Here is a 24,983-nt window from a genome sequence, read left to right as displayed (position 1 = left end):
GCTTCTACCCTTGTTCCTCTTTTTGAGGAAGTGAAGAGGGTCTCAGCAAAGCCAGTATCCCACCGAACTATTTGAGACGGTGGAGTGGGGGAGCACAGTTTTAGGGATTCCCCGTGATGCAGTCGGTGTGGGTCACACACCCATCCTAGAATCAATTGCTCTCATCAGAAAGATGGGGAATGTGGACCAGCTGGGAGTCTTGATACCCAACTAGGGAAAGCTTGGAGGGGAGTCTACCCAAACCACAGAAAGAATGTTCTAGGGCTAGACAACCAGAAAGGGACACTTGTTAGGCTCAAAAGTGATCCCCCAAAGTTAACTTCCTATAACCTGGAGCCTTGGGTTCAGGTGTGGTGAAAGTGGCTAGACCCTAGAGTTTAATCATCCCCGGGTGGAGGGGTCCGTACGGTCCACCATGGAGGCTATGATGTTGGCTGTCACACTGGACCATTGACCTTGTAGTCTGCTGACAATCCAGAGCCAGAAATGAGTGGACAGGAACAAACACACCAGAGATGCAGGTACCTGTTTGCCCGGTCTCTGTGCAGAGGTAGCCTGCAGAGCCCCTGCTCACGTGGGCTTTCCTGGTATGCCACTTGGTAGTGGGGATGGAGAGGACTTCCCACAGAGCCATGATGATAAATCCAGGATTCAGCCAAGGTGCTACTCTCTCCCTTCCTGGCCCCAGACTCTTCTTCCTGCCCCTTGGAGTGACACCTTTAGTGCCGTTCTTTTCTGTACTGTGGATGTTCTGGAAGCAGTTTGGGGATAGCGAAAAGAAGCAGAGGCGAAGCTTGAGTGCAAACCATGCTGTGCTGGGTGGTGTACGGCACGCTTCCTTTCCCAGTGCTCTCTCCATAGATAACTCTGAGTCGCTTCTTCTTCATCTGGAACTATTATTTTTAAATTAATTTTTTAGTATACAAAGTAGTGGGTTTCATTATGAAATTTTCAGACATATGTGTCAATAAGCTTTATTCTAATTCACCCCCACGCCCTTCCTCCTGCCCTCTGCCCCCCTGGGGGTTCTGCCCCCTACCCCATAGTTTCTCCTGATTTCACACGTTCCATTTGCCATTTTTCCCTTCCTCCCTTAACATTGCTTCTTCTCCTTCCATGATCCCCTTCCTAGTTTTGTGACAACACACACACACACACACACACACACACACACACACATATAAATACATATACATGGTGTGTGAGATGGTTCAGTGGGTAAAGGCATTTGCTGCCAAGCTTGAGACCCTGAATTTGATCCCCTAGGACCCATACGGTGGAACCATAAGGTGGAAGGAGAGAGCCTACTTTTGCAAGTTGTCCTCTGACATCCACATGTGCTTTGTGACATGAAGGTCTATGCGCAGAGAGAGAGAGAGAGAGAGAGAGAGAGAGAGAGAGAGAGAGAAAGAGAGAGAGGAATACATAAATTCAATATAAAATAAATAAATATACACGCATTTAATTTTTAATTTAGGTTCTGTATATGAGAGAAAACATACACTTGTCTTTCTGAATCTGGCTTATTTTGCTCAACATAATGATTTCCAGTTTCATCCTGAAAATGTCATAATTTCATTTTTCGTGACGGCTGAATAAATTCCATTGCATGTAGGTACCATATTTTCTTTAACCACTCTCCTGTGGAGGGACATCGAGGCCAGCTCTGTTGTCTAGAATTGTGAATAGTGCAGCTGTTATGTGTGGATGTGCAACTCTCTCACCTGGGACTGAGTAGGCAGGAAGTGGGGGACATAGCTGATAGCAGGATGCACTGGTTGCCATCATGACCGTGGTCCCTCCACTTGAGCTGTAGTCCTGTGTTCCAGGGCAGCTTCTTCCAAGTCCATCTGGGCCCTGGATTCCGCTGTCCCCAAATCATGACTCAGTTGGCCTAGAAATCTGTGTGGGTGGGATGCAGACCCCACTTTGAAGGCCTGCATGAGATGATTCAATGTATAGGAGAGAATCAGTTTCCTGAGTCTGAGCGGTCTCAGTGGGTGTTTCCAGATCTCAGAGCCTCCACGTGCTCCATGGGCTGAGAAGGACAAAGTTGGCGTCTCCCGGGGTGCTCAGGAATTCAACAGAGTGGAGGTCTGGGGAGATAGCTAGTTGGCAAAATGCTTGCCAGATAAGCATGAGGATCTGAGTTCAGTCCCCAGCACCCACATTAAATAGCCAAGCTTGGGCTGGCCAGATGACTCAGGGTAAAAAGTGTTTCCCACCAAGATTCACAGTCTGAGTTCAATCCTTGGGACCCACATGGTAGAAGGAGAGAACTGACTCCTGAAAGTTGTCCTCTGGCTTCCACACATATGCGGTGGCACACACACGTGCATGTGCATGCGCACGCACACACACACACACACACACACACAAATAAATGTTTGAAAAAAAGAAAAAAATGCTGAACATGGTGACATATGCTTAAAATACCAAGACTGGGGAGGCAAAGATGGGCAGATTTTTGTGTCTCCGTGGCCAGCCAACCTAGACCACTTGGTGAAGTCCACGTTGATGAGATACCCTGTCTCAAGGTAGATGGCTGTCCTGAAGAACGACACTGAGGTTGACCTCTGGTTTCTGCATGTACACACGCACACACCCATGGAAAACAGTTTGGGGACTGTCAAAAGCTCCCAAGAAAGTGGCCAAGGTAGAAACACTTGGATGCGTGTCAGAGTGCCAGTGCCTTGGGTCTTTACCCTTGAATTTGATTTCCTGTTTTGAAAGGAAAAGATCATTGCTTAGCAACCTGATCCTATGCTTAAAGTATGGTCAGGTTTGTCCTAAATCTCATTTAAATCCTCGTGCAGAACTCGCTATGTAGACCAGGCTGGCCTTGGTCTTAGAGATCCTCCTGCCTCTGCCTCCTGAGAGCTGGGATTAGAGGCGTGGGCCACCAGTACCATCTCTCTTTTGTTCTTATGTCTCAGTGAACAACAGTGCATAATTTTTTAACTTGATAAATACATCATTTTTGTAGGTAAATGAACCTTCCTTAGTTTTTAAATCTTGTTTTGACATCTGAATTTAATGCTATTGTAAGTTCCTGTCTGCCAACATTTTCCTTTGACTTTCTGAAGGAGGACAAACTGTCATTAGAGGCTTCTGATAATTTTCTCATTGATATTTCTAAGGGACGGAAATGGTGGAGAGCAGTGTGAGGGGGGTAAGAGCAGCATGGATATGGATATGGATATGGATACAGATATATGAAAATACTTTGGAATGAAATCTACTGCTTTGTATGTGGACTGAAAAAATTAATAAGGGGCTGGGAAGATGGCTCGGTTGATAAAGTGTCTGCCATGCAAACCTGAAGGTCTTAGTTCAGATCCCAGCACCCACCTAGAAGCCAGGCATGGTGGTTTGAGTCTGGAACCCTAGTGCTGGGGTGGGGACAAAAGGTTCCTCAGAGCTTCATGGCCAGCCAAGCCTAGTGGGAGCAGGGAGCTTCGGATTCAGTGAGAGACCCTGACTCAAAAAACATTGAGGTGGAGAGCAATGGAGACACCTGACATTGATCTCTGGCCTCCACAAATACCCATCCACACACACGTATGAACACCCACACACATACACACGTATGAACACACACACACATATGAACACCCACCCACACACATGTATGAACACACACACGTATGAACACCCCCACACACGTATGAACACCCCCACACACATATGAACACCCACACGCACGTATGAACACCCCCCCACACACGTATGAACACCCACACACATGTATGAACACCCACCCACACACATGTATGAACACACAGTTTTTTTAACTTTTGAAAGAAACTTAATTGAGAATTTCATACATGCATATAAGGTGTTTTGATCAAATCCATGCCCACTCTCTCCCCTCCAACACCTCCCATAGCTCCGCATCACTTTTTTCTGACAACTTCGTGTTCTTTCTTCTTTTTCCTTCTTTCTTTTAAATGGGGCGTTTTTCTACTCTAACATTACCCCTCTGAAGAGGTAACCCTAAAATCTTTTAGGGATTAGATACAAGCTCCCAAATACTTTTTACATTTTTGGCCTTTGGAACAGAGTATGTTGCTAAGAGGCCCAAAGACATTTTGACTTTTAGCCAAGAAACTGGCTACTTTTCTTTGGGGTCTTTTTTACCCTAACTGCCTAGCCAATTCCTACCTCCTATTCTTATCACACCATCCTCTGAAGAGGTTAACCAAATTGCCAATAGGGAATCAGGACACAGACTCCTCTGGCTTCTTCCATGCTGAACAGGGACACAGGGTGAGGCAATTGGGATACCCCTTCAGTGGGTCTATCTAAAAGACTCCCAACTTGTATAACTCTTATCTGTAGGGGAAAAGCAAGTCCTTGAATCCTGAATAGGAGATGTGAAGGAGAAGTAAAGGTAAGAGTAGTTAGCATTACAAGTTCTAGATGGAGAACCAGAAAAAAAGTCAGAACAGGGAAAATTTCAAATGTCCATATGAGAGTCTGTTGGGATTTTTTGACGAGAGCTTCCAAAAGCATCCCTCCAATGGGTTCCTCGTCATTTTTCTTTTGTCTGACAAGGCTGGACTCTAGAGTGATAGATTCAGGATTTGTTTTCAGGTATTTTGATAGCTGTTGGAGTGGTTAGAATCAGCGTCAGTTCCCTCGCAAAGGCTTCTAGATAGGGGAGAAAACAAATTTATCCATCATTGTAGAACAATAGCTAGTTGTCTCTCTTAGCTACAGGTGGGCACTACAGTATTGGAGACCAAGATTTGAAGTGTTATATCCAAGCAGCACTTTCTGATTAGGAACAAAATCATCAATGAGAAATAATTGTCTAAATAACTTTTTATATAGACTTAAGCCTAATGTCTGGGAAGTGTAATCCCTTGAACTCTTAAATAGATATACTAATCACTTTTCTTTGGTTATACTTTCCTTTTAGGTATTTAAGACCATACAATTGGCCCAAATAAATCAATTTATTTTTACACTTACGGTCATTTGAGGATCTGTTCCTCAGGAGTCACATGGGTTTGGGAGGAGCCCCTGGCTCCTCCTTTCTTTCACCAGTTCCATCTATGTGAAGATAAGTCAAAGGTCCTGCTTGACCTGGGCTTCGCTTGGAAGCATGGAGGAGATGTTTCCTCTGAGTTGACCCTCCTCTTTGTAGACTGGACACTGGTTCAAGTCCATTTCGTGGGGTCTCCATGACCTCCCTGAACAAGAGGTCAGGTGACACCACAGTTACAGGACATTTTGAGAGATGTTCCATAGTTCCCTGGAACTTAATTTTTAAAAGTAAGAGTTGGCTAGAGAGAGATAGCTCAGTAGTTAAGAGCACTGGCTGCTCTTCCAGAGGACCCAGGTTTGGTCGCACATGGTGGTTAACAACTGTCTGTAATGCTTTCAGGGAATCTGATGCCCTCTTATGGCCTCTGTGGACACTGCACCCATGGGTGCATTGACATACAGGCAAAACACTCATACACATGAAATAAAAATTAAAAAATAATTAAAATTAAAGGGGCTGGAGAGATGACTTAGTGGTTAAGTTCAATGGCTGCTCTTGAAGAGGACCCAGCACCCACATGGCATCACTCACCCATATATTGCTGTTAGAAATGCCCATTTTTGACAAACCTCTGATGATCTTTTCCCAGAAACTGGTCATGGATCTCCCTGGGTCTTTTCCCAGGAACTGGTGGTGGGTCTCCCTGGGATCTGACCTCCATTCATTTGAGTGTGTTTGTCTGTAGCCTGGGTGGGGCCATCCAGCACCCTGGTGGCACGAGTCGCTTTTTGGGTGCTGGGAGGCAGCAGTGCTGAGCTAAGTGCCGGTGTCCTGGCCAGGAGGGTGGCAGTACCCAACTCTCTGCCTCTTTTCTTTTTCATCAGCCCCAGGGGCCTCACCTGCCCACCTCAGTCCCTTGAGGGTCAAGGGAAATACAGACAACAACAAAGGAAACAGCAGGCAGGGCACCACCCCTGACCAGACGTCATCAAGGTGCAGACAAGAGTATCCCTGGTGGAAAACACCGTCCTATCTGCAAGCCCCACAAAGGCTGTGCTTCATTCACAGACCATGTTCAGAGCAGTGCCTGGCGTGGCCAGTGTGGTTATAAGCCCACAGAGCACTGAAAGGTCCCCTTGGTCACCAGGACCCAAGCAGCAGTCAGTCAGGGTGATGTGTTCTCACCGCTGAAGAGACGGGCACTCAGGCCAGCTGCCAGCTGTTTGAATAACTCCATATGCTAGCAGTGAAATGGAAATTATTTCCCCAAATCAGCAAAAGTGCAACTGATTCCCTGAAGAGGGGCCTAGTGTAGCGGGGGACCTCACGGTGAGAGCAGAGCTGTGACCCGAACTTGCCCTCCGCAGTTCAAAGCCATCTTGATTTCACCGGGTGTCAAGGCAACTCTTGATGCTGAGTTTTAATTTTAGGTCTTAAACCAGAGTGTGTGCATTCTTTTCTAAGCTGTTTGCTCTTCTTTCTGCGCTCCCCCCAGCCAAGGAGTGTGACACAGTCACTTCAAGCTGTCCACAAAATTCTGATGAGCAACGTCAGCACCCGGTAAGAATACTTTTAATTGTTTGGTAACCCCTTAAATGCCTAGGATTTTTAAAAGAATGATCTGAAGAGGTTTAGCAATTTAAAAACATGAGGATGAGGGGCTGGAGAAATGGATCTGAGGTTAGGAGCAATGGCTGCTCTTACAGAGGACCTGGGTTCTGTTCCCAGCACCTACATGGTGGCTAACGATATTCCTTAACTCCAGTTTCAGGGGATCTGATGTCCTCTTCTGACCTCCATAGGCATTGCATGACATGGGAGCACTTACATACAGACAGACAATACACTCATACACATCAAATAGAAATAATAAATAAAATGTTAAAAAATTAAAAGGAGGAATGAGTGTAGCAGTGTATGCCTGTAATCCCAGCGTTTAGGAGGTGGAGACTGGGATGGTGACTTTGAGGCCTTGGTCCTCGACAACAAAAAACTAGGGTTGGAAAGATGGCTCTGTGTGTAAAGAACTTGCTGTGCAACCATGAGGCCCAGGGTTCCAATCTGCAGAACCCACATAAAATCCAGGTGGATGTGGCCGCCTTCTGGAACCCCAGCAATAGGGAGCCCAAGACAGGGAATCCTAGCTGAGTCAGTGAGCTCTCAGTTCAAGTGTGTGGGAAGACACCCAGCATCTGCCTCTGGCCTCCACACACCTCAGCCCAAGGCCCCACAAAGGTGTTATTCAAAGGTGAGCAGTGGGGTTGCAGGCAATTCTCAACCACTGTTCCTACAATCTAAGCCTTAAAATAATGAACCTTGTGTCATCAAAGCACAGTAAACATGGCTGGAGAGATGGCTCTTTCTTACAAGAATTTTCATACAAGATTGAGAACCTGAGTCCAGCCCCCATGTTTAAAAAAAAAAAAAAAAAAAAAAGCCCAGCACAGCAGGGTGCACCTGCAGTTCCAGTGCTGGGAAGGCAGAGACAGGCAGACCCTGGAGCTCAATGGCCAACCCACAAGCTTAGTTGAATCAGTGAGCTCCAGGTTCAGAGAGCCCTGTCTCAAAAAATTAGATGGAAGGCCTTGTGTGGTGGTACACACCTTTAATTTCAGCACTCAGGAGGCAGAGGCAGGTGGATCTCTCTGAGTTCCAGGCCATCCTGGTCTACATAGTGTATTCCAGCCCACCCAGGATTATCCAGTGAGACCCTGTCTCAAAAAAACAAAGGTGGCAGGTGCCTTGTCTGGTGAGTTCATATCAGCTTGTCTTCTCAAGCTCACTAGTGAAATTGCACAAAACCTTGACTCTGCTGAGCTGTCTTTTCAGGACTAAACGTCCCAGAAACATGCCTTCAGGCAGGCTGCTTCATGCCTGCTTCTTTCCTACACCAGGTTGGTTCTTAACAAGTTTTGTTCAGTATTGCTTCAAAAACAGCATCCCATTTTGAGGAGTGATAAGAAGGCAAAGGGACTAAAGGGTCTGTTGAGTTCACAAGGGCTAAAGATACATGTCTGAATCCTGACAGTGATGGGACCACTGTAAACAGGAGAGGAGCTTCTCTGGACAGTGGGAAAGGAAGGGTTAACAGGAACTGGAGACTCCAGGACCTCAAGGATGGAGAAGCTACTCGGTGGATTAGCTAACCCTGGCATTTTTCCACTCCCCGAAAGTAACCCATGATCGATTCTCTTGTTTTTAGAATTGGATCATTTATCAGAGCAGTTTTATGCTCACAAGAGATTGAATAGAAGATAGAGATTTCCAGTCTAACACCTTCCCCCACATACACAGCCTCCCATGCGGCCAGCATCCTCCCCCGAGCGGCACATGTGCCATTGCCCAGGCACCCGGTTGACACATCACCACCCACAGCCCCTTGTGTTCGCTAGGGCTTCCTCCTGGTGCTGCAGTTGCTGTGGCTTTGTCTAGACAGCTAACGACCTGGATCTGCTACCACAGAATCAGAGTCGTTTCGTTGCACTAAAAGTCCCGCGGGCTCAGCTGTTTATCCCTCCCTCCCCCAGCCCCTAGCTATCTCTGATCTTTTTATTATCTCTATAGTTTTTCCTCTTCCAGAATGCCACAGAGCTGTGAACACGCCATAAAACTTCTTTCATTTGGTAATATGCATTTAAACTTCTTCTGCATCTCTTGATTAATATCTCAATTTTTTCTGTGCTGTATAATATTCCATTGTACTAGGGTTTATCTATTTACCTGCAGAAGGATATCTTGGTTATAAGAAGTAAATCACTATGGTTCATTTTCAATGTGAGGTGTGTTTAGAGCTCATCAGAGAATCACAGACAAACAGGAGGTGCCCGGTCGCTTGTCCTCCCTGGCTGGCAGCTGGTGCCTGCCTCGACCCTCTCAGCTCATCCTAGGCTGAAAGCTACAGGCGGTCAGTCCGCCACATGATAGGAGGAAATTTCAGGCCCTGGGACATGCTCTGGATAAGGCTTTGTGTCCTGAACCAATAGGATGGAGACTTTGGAGAGGGGGACTATGCCAGGGGACTATGAAGGTTGTAACTCTCCAGAGTCCCCGCTAATGGGAAAAGAAGGCAGGAAGTCTTCCAGACAAGGACTTTAAAGTCCACTCTGTGTTAAATTGTCTCGTCGGCCATTTTGCCTTCTTTTCTCTGTACTGTTTCTGAAGAATCATGAAATAAAAGCCTTTCATCCTCCCTAGTCTCTTGAACTTATCACAGACTGAGGGCCATGTTTCTCACACTTTGCCTCAATGACGGCAGTTGTGAACAAAGAATCTGTGGACATCTGTGTGTGGGTTTGTGTGTGAACACACGCTTCAAGCAGACACCAAGGAGTGATTGCTGGATCATGTGGCTAAAGGGAGTTCAGTTTTGTGAGAAACTGCTGTATGTGACTTCTAAAGTCATGCTCCATTTTGAATCCTCAGCAGAAGCCAATGAGAGTCCAGTTATTCCTCCTTCTCTGCAGTATTTGGGGCTGTCAGTGTTCTGGTTTTGGGCCATTCTAATAAGTCTGTAGGGATTTCTCATGTTATTTATTTTTAAAAATATTTTATCATTTTTTGTGTATGAATGTGTTGCCTGCATGTGTATAAGTGCACCCGTCTCGTGCAGTGCCCATGGAGGTCAGAAGAAGGCGTCAGATCCCCTGGAACTGGAGTTACAGATGGTTGTTAGCTGCCATGTGGGTGCTGGGAATCGACCACGTGTCCTCTGCAAGAGCAGTCAGTGCTTTTAACCCCTGAGCCATCTCTCCAGCCCACTCACATTGTTATTTTAAATGTGTTTTATTTATTATTTTTACTTTATGTATATGAGTGTTTTGCCTGCATGTAAGTGCACCTGTATTGTGCAGTGCCTGTGGAGGTCAGACAGGCTGCACTGGATCCCCTGGAACTGGAATTACAGATGGTTGTCAGCCACCACGTGTGTGCTGGGAGCTGAACTCAGGTCCTCAGCAAAAATAGCCAGTGCTCCTGACTGCTGAGCCACCTCTCCAGCCCATGTGTCTTTTTTAATGGACTCTCTCTTCAGGGATTTTGCCTGTTGTGAAATTGGTTGTTCACACCCCTTCTTGTTGGGTTTTAAGGGTTCTTTGTACAGTCTAGATAACAGTTCATTATTCAAAGTGTCTTTTACAAATATTTTCTGCCAGTCTGTGTGTTACCCTCTTGTTCTTTTGATAGGGTCTTTGGTGGAGCAGAAATTTTTACTTTTAGTGAAGTCCAGTATTTTGGTTCTTTCTTGCAAGGGTTGTGTCAGACAGCCTTGACCACACCAAGGTCATGTAGATTTTCTTCTAAGACTTTTACGGTTTGGTGTTTTACCTCACTTTCTGTAATCTGTTCAGAATTAGGTTTTATGGAAGGTGCGAGGTCTGTGTTTCACATCTTTGTTGAAGTTCGGTTGACCGTGTGCATGTAGGTGGGTTCTGGCGCCCCGTCCCGCAGCTCTCCGGGCTTGTGCCTTGTTGGTACCATCACCAGGATTTTTTTTTTTTTTTTTGGTTTTTTTGAGACAGGGTCTCCCTGTAGCCCCAGCTGTCTTAGAACTCACTATGTAGACCAGGCTGGCCTTGAACTCACAGAGTTCACAGAGGCCTCTGCCTCCCAAGTGCTGGGATTAAAGGCATGCGCCACCACGCCCGGCACTGTCACCAGGATTTTATTTGCCCCATTTCCAGCTTCCTGGCCCTTGTGATCGCCACTGAAAGAACTCAGATGAGACCCAAGGAGCATAGTGCAGAGGTCAGACAGGTGGCACTTACTACATAATGAAGTGGCCACTCTCGAGGGTGAGACCCGAAAGTGGCCAAAGGGAACGTTTGAGGAGAGTTCTCAGTGTGACGGTGGACACAGCCAGAGACCATTGTGCTGTCCTGCATATTGACTTAGACTTTATGCTATCTTTTAATGTCTAAAAAAATTTTATGTATATGAAGGTTTTGCCTGCATGTAAGTACACCACATGCATGTAGTGCTCATGAAGGCCAGGAGAGGGCGTTGGAGCTGGAGTTACAGATGGTGTAGCTGCTATGTGGGTGCTGGGAGCTGAACCCTGGTCCTTTGTGGAGCAGGTAGTGCTCCTAACCATTGAGTCATCTCTCCAGACTCTGAATTTATGCTATTTTTTAAAAGTTTCTAGAGCAGACAGCTTTAGGGGGAGGGGCATTTTCCTGTTTTGGTTAATCACCAGGACCATTTGGATTGATGTTTTATTGGTTTTTTAAATTTTTTAAATTATTTTTATTTTATGTATATGCGTGTATTGCCTGCATGTATGTGAGTGCGCCCGTGTTGTGCAATGCCTTCAGAGGTCAGAAGAGGCTGTCGGATACCCTGGGACTGGAGTTATAGACAGTTGTTAGCTGCCATGTGGGTGCTGGGATTTGAACCCGGGTCTTCTGCAAGAACAACCAGTATTCTTAACCGCTGAGCCGTCTCTCCAGGCCTTATCATTTATTTTTTAATTACTGTAAAAATGATAGGTGTCAGTGTGACATTTGAAGCAGTTTGTTTTTGTTGACCCCCCTCCGTTATCCCCTCCCTCGCCCCCTTGAGCTTGCCACCCTAGTAGTCCACTTTCCACTTTCAAGGCACAGAGTTCTATCACCCCCTCCTTTCCTCTCTTAGGGAGGGGAAAAAGTCTCTCTTTGCTCTTTACCAGAAATCCTCCAGCAAGATAGTAATATTGGGCTAGAGATGTGGCTTAGTTGGTAAACTGCTTGCCTAGCATAAGAATCCTTGAGTCCCATCCCCAGCACCACATGAAACCCACATAGTGGTACATGACCTAGCACCCAGGAGAAGGCAGGAAGATCAAAAAGTTCAAGGTCATCCTTGGCTACAGAGGGATTTTAAGGCCAGTTTGGACTATATAAGACCATATCTCAAAAAAAAAAAGTAATCTATGATTCTCTAGATAGTTAAAACATCAAGACTCCATGAAATCTAGAGATGTGACTCTATCCTACTCTTTTATTTCTTTATTATTTTAATTTCTTATGAGTGTATTGCCTGCACTCATATTGTGCAGTGCCTGTGGAGGTCAGAGGAGGGTGCTGGATCCCCTGGAACTGGAGTTACTGATGGTTGTTAGTCGCCATGTGGGTGCTGAGAATCGAACCCAGGTCCTCTGCAAGAACAGTCTGTCCTCTTAACCTCCAGCCCCTCAAATCCAATTCTTTTGACCAATAATCAGAGTTCTACAGTTTCAGTTCCTGGTTTCTAAAGTTGCTGATTATGAGGGAGGGGCCCATTTTCAATGATGTCCAAACCAGCTGATATCTGAATAATCTCCTAAAGGTGCCACACTGTCTGAATTGGTGTAGTTTCACAGTGTGTTTTAAAGTCAGTTACAGTCACCGGATGTGGTGGCACACACCTTTAGTCCCAGCACTCAGGAGGCAGAGGCAGGTGAATCTCTGTGAGTTCAAGGCCAGACTGATCTACATAGTGAGTTCTACATAGCTGAGGCTACAGGAAGACCTTGTCTCAAAAAGACAAAAAAAAAAAAAAAAAAAATCAGTTACAGTCCACTGCTCTTCTGTTGTCTGATCTGGTCTGGACCTTCCCACTTTCCATGTAGACTTAAGAATCAGTTTGTCAATATCCACAAAATAGCTTGCTGAGGCTTGGACTGGGGTTGTGTTGACTCTGCAGGTTGGCTTGGGGAGAACTGACACCTTCGATCAGTTATCACTGTTCCTGCTGTCCCACAGAGGCAGACACCAAGCCCTGAGGAAGCCTCTTTATGCACCCCTACACCTCTGTGCATGCCATGATTTCTTACAGTCCTGCTTCCTTTGTTCAGTGTGTTTTGTAAGCAGAAGACAAAGGCCCAGGTTAGAAGGTCATACAGATTCTTTACAGCTTTTTCACTAATAGGAAAATACAGTCAAAATAGAGAATATGGGGCTGGAGAGATGCTCAGTCGTTAAGAGCACGTACTGCCCCTGCAGAGGACTCCAGTTCAGTTCCTATACTACATCAGGCATCTCACAACTACCTGTAACTCCAGCTCTAGGGGATCAGATGCCTGCTTCTGGCCTGTATAGGCACTGTACTCACATGCACATACATGTACACAGACACACACATACACATAATTAAAAATAGAATCTTTTTCTGTTTTTTTTTTTTTTTTTAAGATAGGGTCTCACTATATAGCCTTGGCTGACCTGGAACTTACTATGTAGACCAGGCTGGCCTCTGTCTCACAGAGAACTGTCTGCCTCTGCCTCCCAAGTATTAAGATTAAAGGCATGTGCCGCCACATTTGGATAAATAGCATCTTTTAAAAAATAGAAAATGAGCTGCAATGCTTCCATGAAATTCATTGACGTCTAGTAGTAAATGTTATAAGAAATACAAATTATTTAATTTTTTGTTTCAACTATACATCATTGTACACACACGTATGTACATAAAATAGTGTCAATGTTGTCTACAGGTTTGACCAAAATCATTGGCAGTGCCCTGCAGGCAGCTCCTTAAGAGACAGCCTGTCTGGCTTGTCTTTGCCCAACCCCACGCTGCCCCAGAGACCTGACATTCCCAGTTGGTAGCAGTTGGTGTACCTACCCACCTAAACCTACAGAGATTGTAGGCTTTTCCTCCAAGTCTGAAGGGTCCTGGACTGGAGGAACAATTGGTAAATGTAGGACATATTCAATGTTTACTTACTGCTGTGACTAAATGCCCAACAGACTCAAATCTAGAGAGGAAGAGTTTATTTTGTCTCACAGTTACAGGAAATAACAGTCCCTCATGGCAGGGAAGGCATGGCTGGATTCCTGGTGGTGGGAGCGTGTGTCCGCAGGTCCCTGTGTCATGGTGCATCAGAGAGCAGAGACTCTGAGGCCTGGCTGGGCTACAACATCCTAAGGCACACCCCTAGTGACCTAAGTCCTCCAGCTGGGCCGGACACCCCAGAGATTCCACAACCTCCCCACACAGCGTCATCTTCTGGGGACCAAGTGTTCAAACATGTGAGCCTGTAGGAGACAGTGTGGACTCAAACTCTCACGCAGGCAGGGGCTGCTGCTTTCTTTGTGCTGCTCTGTTGGGCCGTGGGTGGAATCCAACCAACAACCTCGGTGCCCTGGCAGAGCCATGGGCCCACCAGATGATCTGCAGACCCAAAGCCTTTCAATGAATGGTAATAACGGCATGGCAGGGACCAGCGGGGCTGCAGACTCTACTGTGAGTCAGCCTGGCAGGCCCCTGCCTGCAGCTCTGGATGTGCAGCAATCCTTTCAAGCTCCAACAAGATCTGTTGCATAGATCAGTGAGTCACAGAGCGTTTTTCCTCTAAGGGAAAATCAGCTAGCTCTGATTTATTCAGTGATTCCTTACTTTACCCCTGGTCTGAAGGTTATAGAAGAAAGCACCATTGCTATCAGGCAAACAGCAGGTTTTCCTTAGAATGAGTACATGGGATTGTTAACTCTGCTAAGAGAGACTTCTTCCCAGTCCAAACAGACCATTCCTCCTTAGGCCAGCCCACACGGGGCTCTTGACACACAGCTGTCTGGGCATCTAGAAAGAGAGATGGAATTTTAAGGGGTTTGAAATCATCTGTTCTGTGCTATGAACTTGATCTTAGCCTCTTCCCTGCCTCCTCTGGTCATGATTGACAAGCATTTTACATCAGCCTACAGAGCTGGCCATCCTGCCTCAAAAAGGAGATTGAGGGTGCTATATTTGAATAGACACTGACCACTTGATGTCAAAAATACTCAAGTAAGCTTGGAGTACGGCTCACACCTGGAATTCCAGCATTCGGTAGGTGGAGGCAGGCGGATAAGCTCAAGGTCATCCTCAGCTACATAGTTCAGGACTAGCCTGGACTACAGGAAACTTCAAAAAAAAAAGAAAAAAAAACCCAAACAACTACAAAAGTGAGCAACACTTCTCTTTCCCTCTTTTGACAAGTAAGACAATTTTGTTCCCAGTCAACGATCTGATTCTATCTTCCACTGATACGTAATATCTTCAGAATACTTTACCACACTTGAATAAAAAAGTTATGCGTATATGTGTGTATTTTTGCGGGGGTATATGCACATGTACGCATGTACCTGTGGAGTCCACAGACACATCGCTGGAGCTGGAGTTACAGATGGTTGTGAGCCACCCCACATGGGTGCTGGGAACCAAGCTCAGGTCTTCTGCAAGAGCAGGAGATGCTCATAGCCGGTGAGTGATCTCTCCAGCCCCTGGTCTTCATTTTTCTAGACTCTAGTCATATATCCCAGACTGCAACCGTGCAATGACCTTCCTCCCGTCTATGTGCACCACCCACAGGCTGGTCCTCCCCCTGTATCACAACCTTACTGGAAACAAACCCTGCAGCCACACTCTGAGTTTCCCTCTGTGTCCTCCGCAACGCTCTGCAGCTCCTCTGGTCTCTCAGCTGTGGAGAGCCACTCTTGTTATTTTTGCTGACTCAGCCCAATGCCGTGGTCAGACATCTCGCTTACAGTCTTGCTAAATTTACCTTGTCAAGGCTAAGGCTCCGGTGAGGCAGGGCCACCTGCTGTCCCTATTTTCTATGACTAAAGAAAGTAAGGGAATGTCAGTCTCAGTGCCCATCGGCCTCCTGACAAAGCCATGCTCCTCTTACCACCTTTTTTTTTTTTTCTATAATGCAGCTCCCCAGAAATTAAAATCTAAATGAAAAATCGTAGTGTTCTGACTTGCTTGGGTCTATTAATGCCAAGGACTTTAACTTATTTCTGGTTTTGGACCAGGTTGAGATAAAATATTTGTGGTTAAGCCAGGCCTTTGTGGGGGCAGATCTGTAATCCAGCTACTTGGGGGGCTGATGCAGGAGGATCAAAGGATCAAGGTCAGCCTGGGGTACAGAATGAATTCAGGCTGGCTTGGGCAACTTGGTGAGACCCTGCCTCAAAATTTTTAAAAATGAAGAAAACAGGGTTGAGGGCATAGCTTGTGGTGGAGCACTTGCCTGGCATGTATGTGCAAGACCCTGGGCTAATCCTTAGGACTGAAAGAATATATACATAGACATTTATGTGTACATACACACACATACATACACATATGTGTTTAAGACATGGACAAGTCAAAAGGCAGAACTACCTGCTTTCTAGCACCTTAGGTGTTTTCCTAAGACAGTCTAAAAGCAGTTTTTTTTTTCATTAATAAGCTGGACTGTTCTTTAATTGATCAGCTCTAATTGCTGATCTCAAAGCTGTGTTGACTCTAATGCCTTTAGGTTTCACAAGTGGGTTAGAATTCCCTGTGGGCTTATAATGATCCGGGTGTCCAGTACACCATCACCGTCCTCACATAGTAGACGGTGGAAAAGGATGCTAATTTCTAGAAAATTATCTGGCGGGGCTAGAGAGATAACTCAAGGGTTAAGAGCACTGGCTGCTCTTGCAGAGGACCCAGGGTCCATTCCCAGCACCCACATTGTGGCTAAACTGTAATTCCAGTTCCAGAGGAATCTAATAGCCTCTTCTGACCTCTGTGGGTACTGCATGACATGGGTGCACTTAAACACATGGTACATGTAGAGCTGATCAATTAAAGAACATAGTGAGTCTCAGGTCTTCCAGGGCCACATAGTGGGACCATATCTCCAAAAACAAACAAAACAGTAACAAAGGAAATAGGTTTAAGGAAATTCTCTCTTTTCTCAAGGATAGTTTAAAAGATTTTGAGGGCCGGGGAGATGGCTCTGTGGGTAAAAGTACCATATGAACATGAAGACACCAGATCAGATCCCCAGAACACACATAAAGCTGGACACAGTGCCTGTAATACCAGCACTCCTATGTCGAGATCGGGGATGGGGACAGGAGTCCCCAGGAGCTTGGGGCCAGCTATCCTGTTGTACATGGCAGCAAACAGCAAGAGGCCAAGGATGGACAGCTGAGGTTGTCCTTTGACCTCCATGCACACACCATGCATGTGCACACTCTTATACACATGAACAGATGAGCACTCACATATACCAGTAACAAAAAAACCTACTTCATAATTCCTCTTCTGAAGGGTTCTGATGCGCTTTAAAAACTGTTCCAAGTCTTGCTGGGCATGGTGGTGCACACCTTTAATCCCAGCACTCCAGAAGCAGAGGCAAGAGGATCTCTGTGAGTTCAAGGCCAGCCTGATCTACATAGTGAGTTCCAGGACAGCTGGGGCTACAGGGAGACCCTGTCTCAAAAAGCCAAAAAAAAAAAAAAAACAACTGTTCCAAGTCTTCATTGCTACTGCTCTATAGTCCTGTGTGTCGACTGAAGGTTTTCTTCGCACTGTGACTTGGGGTGGAGCCCAGAGTTTGCAAACACTATGTAAGCACTCTTTGGTTGAACTCTGCCCTAAATAGAAACTTTAATTCCTTTGCCCACTTAGCACCCATGGTTTTCAGTGGCACGTTTTTGTTTTGTTTTGTTTTGAGACAGGGTCTCACTATGTAGCCCTGACCAGCCTGGAACTGGCTAGATAGACCAGTCTGGCCTCGAACTCACAGAGCCTGCCTCTGCAGTTTGAATGCTGAGATTAAAGGTGAGCATCACCATGACATAAGCAGATTCTTATGCAACCCCATGTCATCCACCTACAAAGCCTCACTCAAAAACTCTTCTTGCTGGGCGTGATGGTGCACGTGGTGGTGCCTCCCAGCACTCGGGAGGCAGAGGCAGGCTGATCTCGGTGGGGTCGAGGTCAGCCTTGTCTATACAGTGAGTTCTAGGCTGATTGGGGCTACAGGGAGACTCTGTGTCAAAAAAGAAACAAACAGAAACCCCAAAACAAAATAAACAACAACAAAGAGCCTACTCTTTTCTAGAGAACCAGCCCTTTCTGGGGAGTTAGGGTGAGGTGCTGGAAAGGTCTTTACAGGGCTTTTTCATCAGCCCCTGGACATTTGGAGAATGAAGTGAGCTAACGCTGCATTGGGGCACGTGCCTGGCACAGGGCAGATACACAAACACACCAGTCTCCAAGATGCTAGAAGGTGGTGTTTGAGGTCAGGACAGTTTTGGAGGCTCAGCCAGAAAAGGGGAGAGGTACATGCTTCAATCCTTGGGGGCCAGGGGCGTTCCCTGGAGATTCAGAGGAGGACACGGAAGTGGAGAGTCTGGAGCTCTTACCTGGTTCTTTGGGCTTGACCCAGTGAAGCTGCTGCTGCTCAGAACCAAGACTCTGCTGTGTTCCTGACTTGGTTGTCATGGAAACAGCAAGTGCTCATCAGCTTGGGAGGCTGACTGGTCCCCAGCTCTCACAGATGCCCCAGGCCCAAAGCCTGTGATCCAGGCCTATGGCGGGTTCTTGGCACCAGCCTCACTCCTGAGGATTGCTCTGTCTTCTGCCCACAACCCCTTCTTGGAAATCTCCAGGCCCCCTCAGAGCCTGGTGCATTCTCTGGAAGCTGTGCTTGGTGCCGCAGGTGGCTCCTACATTGTAACAAAAGGCCACCTTGCAATGGCCCCATGCCTGCAGACACTTCACTTCCTGCTAGGTGTGGGCCCTGGCTACCTAGTGAGACCCTTTTTCAAAAGCACACCAAAACCTAGCACACAGGTGCTTGGCAGTGACTAAGTGGATGGGAATGGAGGTTAGACCTGGGGCAGGGGTGCACGTGGGGATGAAGCTGTGGACCTGTTATATATACTTCAGCCTCGGGATCCCAAAGAGACCAGCGACTGCCCGACACTTCCAAAACTGCAAAAGCAAGGTTTATTGAACAAAAGTACAAACCACAGTAGGGACCTTAACACAGAGACTGGCACCCCAGCTCTATGAGAAGGCCCAGTCCATTGTTTGGGCTGGCCTTTTATAGGGGGCCCACCACAGCCTTACGTCATGGTGGGGTGAATGTATGGGGCCGTAGGTGATTGGTTGTTTGTCAGGCTATTTTGACTGTTTGTGGTTGGGAGGCAGTTTTGACCGTTTGTGGCAGTTGGTCTCTGGATATTCCGGGAACTACTCGCTCTTACTGGAAATATTCAACTGGGGTGTTTAATAAAATGGAGGTTGGTTTTAAAATGGAGTTGCCACAGCTCTTCAGACCAAGGAGATGAGGCCACAGAGCAGGCAGGGGATGGGGGACAGCATCATGTTAAAAGGCAGCCCATGGAAAGATCTGGAAAACTCAGACTGCATTGTGTCCACAACTCCCTCCCTCCCTCAACAAACATTTGATGTTCCAGACTCCAGCTGATCCCCAGGGTACATAATGCACAATGTTCTTGCCATATGGTGTGTAGTCTAATGTAGAGGACAGACTCCAAACCCAGAGCCACAGACACTGTAGGTGACACTATAGGATGCTGTGGGAGGGGCCAGGTCACAGCACCCACACAGAGCATTTGGAGAAGACTCCTGAGAGGAAGTGATGTCAGCCGAGGCCTGCTGAAGAGGGCAGATTGGGGAACCTCACAGGGCTGGGTCCCAGGAGCATTCTAGGCAGAAGAAACCACATGTGTCTTCCAGCCACATCCCCAGGCCCAGGGCCCACCTGGCTTGTGTTTTCCATCCCGCCTCTCACCAACTCTGCTTTCACTTGGCCCTCGGAGCCGGTGACATTCTTGAGACTCATGTCACCCCCTTCTCTCTGACCCCATCTCTCCTTCCTTTTCTCCCACTAATGACAGTGTAAATGTTGGGGTGCCCCAGGAGGGTGGGCCCCCAGCCTGTGCTCCACTGCTGCCCTCTCTAGCACCCCTAGTTCTGTCTCCTGCCACAGCCTCTGCCAGGGACCAGTGCTCTCCTCTGCCATATGCATCTCAGGGCTGCTGGGCACAGGCCTGACCTCCTTCCGTGTCCATGACCTCTGCAGAGCGTGCCTGCTCACCTTGCTCCAAGAAGGACTTCAACCATCCCTTCTTGTTGACATCACTCAATGACCCAGAGGGACACCCCACTTTTCCATGTCCTTGTCAGCTCCTGTGAGCCTCTGCATAAAAGCCCAGTCCTGGGGCTGGAGAGACGGCTCAGCAGTTAAGGGCACTGACTGCTCTTGTAGAGGACCTGGGTTTGGTTCCCAACTCCCACATGGCAGTTAACAACCTTCTGTCACTCCAGTTCCAGGGGATCTGATGCCCATTTCTGGCCTCCATGGGCATCGCACACACATTGTACACTTACATATACACATGCATGACACTTATACACGTAAAATAAAATTTAAATTTTTTTTTGGTCTTTTTGAGAGGGTATCTCCCTGTAGCTCCAGCTGGCCTGGAATATAGACCAGGCTGGCCTTGAACTCACAGAGCTCTGCCTGCCTCTGCCTCCCAAGTGCTGGGACTAAAGGCGTGTGTCACCATGCCTGGCAATTTAAGTCATTATTTTAAAGTCACTGAACTGCTGCGCCATCTCTCCAACCCCCAGCACTGACTGCTCTTCCAGAGAACCTAGGTTCAAGTCCCACCACCCACACAGCAGCTAACAGCCATCTGTAACTCCAGGTCCAGGGGATCCTTTGCCCTCTTCTTGCCTCCATAGGCATTGCATGGCACAAGTGCACTTACACACATCCAGGTAAAACACTCATACACATAAAATAAAAATAGATAAGTCAGGGCACTGGAGAGATGGCTCAGTGATTAAGAGCACTGGGTACGGGGGGCAGTGGATCTAGGTTCAAATCCCAGCACCCACATGGCAGCTAACAACCGTCCGCAACTCCAGTTCTAAGGGATCCAATGCTCTTTTCAGTTTTCCAAGGGCATTACGTGACACGGGTGCACTCACACCCATGCAGGCAATACACTCGTACACATTAAGTGAAATAAAATAAAATAAAATAAAATAAAATAAAATAAAATAAAATGAAAAGTCAGAAAAAAAATCATGCCCTGTTCTGCAAGTGTCCACTAATGAGACCATCCTGTGTTTTATCCATCTCTTTATCTGGGAAATGGTTGCTTATGTTTATGTATTGATTTTTTGTTGTTTCTTACTTGTTTTCATAATCTGATTTTTTTTGGGGGGGTGGCTTTTTTTCTATTTAGTTTTTGTCTTTGAGATAAGGTCTCATGTAACCCAAGCTGGCCTTAAATTGACTGTGTAGCTGAGGATGACCTTGGATTTCTGATCCTCCTGCATGTACTTCCTAGGTGCTTGGATTACAGGTGTGCATCACCACTCCTGGTTTATGTGGTGCTAGGGATCAACTCCAGGACTTCAAACATGACAGACAAGCACTCTACTGACTGAACTATATCCCCACCCCACTCTGACCCTGCTTTTTTTTTTGAGACAGGATCTCATGTAGCCCAGGCTAGCTTCAAACTTGATATGTAACCAGAGTTAGCCATAAACTCCTTGATCCTCCTGCCTCCACCTCCCAAGCACTGGATTACAGGTGTGTGCCACCATGCCTGGCCGTTAGCACTTCTTGAAATTGAAATTCAGACACCTCAGAATTAAATAAAAACTCCGTGTAGCTGTGTGACTCTTAACAGAGCCTTGGTTCACATACTTTGCCTGGAGCCACAAAGCATTGGCTGCCGACTCTTTCCAGTGATGGTTGGAGGGGTAACACTGGGTAGCAAGAGAGATTGTAATCCTACATAAAGATGCAGTTCACATAAACAAAGGCATGCTGGGACTGGTTCTCCCTGCCAACTTTGTGGACAACACATACTTCACTCCTGGGAGATCAGAGTGAATCCAACCATCGTGGATAACATAGCATGTCTGGGGAAGCACTGTCACCTCCCCAGGGATTTGACCTGCTTTTTCATAGTTTGTTTTAGCTGCTTTGCAATGTAGGCTGAAAAGAAATAACTGTCATTGTAGCCTGGGGGTCGGGGCTGGGGAGACGGCTCGGTGAGGTAAAGTGCCTACCGAGCAAGCGCCAGGGCATGAGTTCAGATCCCTGGCATCCACATAAAGACAGGAGTAGTCGACACATCTGTAACTGTGGCACTGGGTGGAGGCCAGGGTGCTGAGACAGACAGACCACTGAGTTCACTGACCAGTGAGCTCTGTGTTCAGTGAGAGAATCTGTACTGGGTAGCTTTGGGTGTCAACTTGACACACCTGGGTAGAGGGAGCCTCAACTAGGGAATTGCCTCCATTGGACTGGCCTGCCATGTCTGTGCAGCATTTTCTTGATTGTTAAGTGATATGGGAGGGCTCAGCCCACTGTGGGTGGTGCCACCCCTGAGCAGGTTGTCCTGTGTTGCATAAGAAAGCAGGCTGAGCAGGGACCAGGGAGCAAGCCAGTACACAGCATTCCTCCGTGGCCTGTGCTCCAGCTCCTTCCTCCAGGTTCCTGCCCTGAGTTCCTTCCTTGGGCTCCCTGATGAACTGTGACCTGGGAGATGTAAGCCAAATAAACCCTTTCCTCCCCAAGCTGGTATTGGTCAGAGTATTTTGTCACAGCAATTGAAGGCAAACTAGAACACTGTCTCAGAAGGTAAAGTGGAAGATGCCCGACGTCAACCTCTGGCCTACACACACACACACACACACACACACACACACACACAATTCTAGTGTACAGTGACAACGAACCTGACTAAAGGAAGACTGGAAACAAAATAAGGAAAATAACTCATAACATGAAAGGAAAACGAAGCAGGAACACGTGGTTGTAGGCGCTCAGAAGTTTTAAACAGGACACTGACATTTCAGGAATGTTTGTCTAGTGTCCCGTGGGGCCAGCTGTGTTACAAACTGTGTTCTTGTGTTCTGGGTACTGGGACAAAATCGGGGGTAAGTTAACACAAGCTCCTCCCCATTCTGGGGAGACCCATGTAGCTCCCCATCCTGGGGTACCGTTCTTGAGATGCAGGGCCTCACAAGTAGTTGGTGGAAATTTAACTAAAGAGGAAAATTAATACTATTTATATATGACCATGATTTTCATGAAAGTCACTTTTTGGATTTTAGGGAGAAGAAAAGGATTTCCCCGACAGCGCTAGAGATCCTCATTCAGGTAAGTGATCTAGTGTAAAGGTTTGGGGTTTCTGGGATAGCCGGATGGTTAAAGTTAATTGGTGGGAAAATGTTAATCAGTGACTGTTTATCATTAGGTTTAGTGTGTGTGTGTGTGTGTGTGTGTGTGTGTGTGTGTGTGTGTGTGGCTTTGTAGCTATTTGACAATCAGCAGTTACTTTTCATCCGTGTTGATTATAACTCTGCGTGCGTGTGCGGGTGTGTGTGTGCGTGCGCGCAGGAGTCACTCCTCAGGAACCATTCACCTTGGTTTTGAAGATGGTCTCTCTGTGGGACCCAGAATTCTCTGAGTAAGCTAGGCTGACTCTCAGAGCAGTGAGCTCCAAGGATTCCCTTCTCCCTGCCTCCCCAGTGCTGGGACCACAGGCGCACTACCACACCCAGCTTTCTTATGTGCGTTCTTGGATGCTCCTGCTCATGCAGTAAGTGCTTTTTGCACTATCCCCCAGCCCTGACTAAATTTTTGAAGGCAATGTTTATCTAGATAACCGAGGCATAGAACTTGCTGGGTGAGCATCATCTTTACTGCATCTTCTGTATAGAGTAAGGAGCTTTGTGGAACTCGGCGTCAGTGCGCACACCTGGGCCCCCCAACCCCTTCATGGGCATGTCCTGATCTCTTTGAGCGCCAGAACGGCTCACTTCGTGAAGCTCACTCACTGGCTTACAAATGCTGACGGCGAATTCTTGGCCAAGCTGTTCTTCACATGAGCTCTTCTGCAGAGCACAGGTTACACAGGACGAGGGAAAGGGATTATGGGAGGGGAAAGGCTAGCAGGAACTTTTACTCTCTGCATGCAGAACAGAGCCGCTTTCCGTCCTACATGGCATGGCACACAAGGTGTGTCTTACAGAATTTCATTCACATCTTCACCACCTCCCACTGCAGTACTCGGAATGGTGCCCAGGGCCTTGTGCATGTTAGGGAAACACCCTCGCACTGAACTACATCCCCAGTCCTCATGAAAATGTTCAGAGCCTTTGCCCCAAGCTGGCCCTCCTTTGTGAAGGGTAGACAGGCAGCTTTAGAACTGAACCATCATCAGGACCCAGCACACCCTCCTGTGTTCCGAGAGGCAGAGCTCTGTCAGAGAGCGGTGGCCCCACACCTGAGGCAGCTCAAGACAACAAAGAAGGTCCACAAGCCACAGCTGTGACCCTTCCCTCTCCTCCCCCAGAATGTAGGAAGCCCAAGGTTAGCTCATGCCCTATTCCTAATTCCTTCTCTGTTTTAAGTGCATTTAGCCGAAAAAATATAAAAGTTTAGCTTTTTAAAACTCCTTTTATGGTGCTGAAGAGATGGCTCAGCGGTTAAAAGCACTGACTGCTCTTGCAGAGGACTCAGGTTCGATTCCCAGCACCCACATGGTGGCTAAGAACAGTCCTTAACTCCAGTTCCAGGGGACTCCTAAGCCCTCTTCTGACCTCCACGACATTGCATGACACAGGTGCACTCACATACATATAAGCAATACACTCATACACATAAAATTAAAAAAACAAACAACTTTTATTTGCTGTGCTAGGGCTAGAGCTAGGCAGGTGCTCTACCACTGAGTCTCAGCCCCATCCCATATATTCCTTTTCTAATTAAAAATACACTTAAACTTTTTTCTTTTTTTAATTTTTCATAACTACATGATTAGAAGTATTTCATTACAGCTTTAACATATTCAGTAACAATTTCCAGAGCAAAGATGCATCTCTTTCAAAAGTGGCTGTAAATTTTTAGGTTCACAGTTGAATTAATACCATTATAAAATTTTGAACTCAGTATAAAATTGAATGAGTTTTCAACATTTAAAAAGGGTCTTCATTTCATTTTAGAATATATTGTTCCTTGCAGAAAGACTCATTGTTTTTGCTATTAACACTGAGATGTTGGCGCATGCATCTCTAACCTGTATGTATCTATTACTAGTCATAATTGGTTGCACTTGGATGCTTGGCGCCTGTCTATGTCTGTAAAGTCATCAGGTAGATTTCAATGATAATGATTATCACCTCTACTAATTAACATGATGTAAATTTCCATGCTTCCTCCTCAAAT

At 46.7% G+C, this 24,983-nt stretch overlaps 1 protein-coding gene across 2 annotated transcripts in view; it reads left to right on the top strand.

Moving 5' to 3' along the window:
* Edaradd (EDAR associated death domain) overlaps positions 1-24,983 on the top strand; it is a 58,242-nt gene that overhangs the window by 15,060 nt on the left and 18,199 nt on the right. For both annotated transcript variants that reach the window (XM_029554077.1, XM_017802210.2), the window contains 2 exons: positions 6,489-6,553; positions 22,868-22,913. In XM_029554077.1, coding sequence (XP_029409937.1) covers positions 6,489-6,553; positions 22,868-22,913 — 111 coding nt within the window. The remainder of the gene's footprint in view (positions 1-6,488; positions 6,554-22,867; positions 22,914-24,983) is intronic.

Source organism: Nannospalax galili, unplaced genomic scaffold (assembly GCF_000622305.1).
Source record: "Nannospalax galili isolate Female #2095 unplaced genomic scaffold, S.galili_v1.0 scaffold1145, whole genome shotgun sequence".
In the NCBI taxonomy this organism is placed as follows: domain Eukaryota; kingdom Metazoa; phylum Chordata; class Mammalia; order Rodentia; family Spalacidae; genus Nannospalax; species Nannospalax galili.
This window is presented reverse-complemented; position numbering and strand designations above follow the sequence as displayed.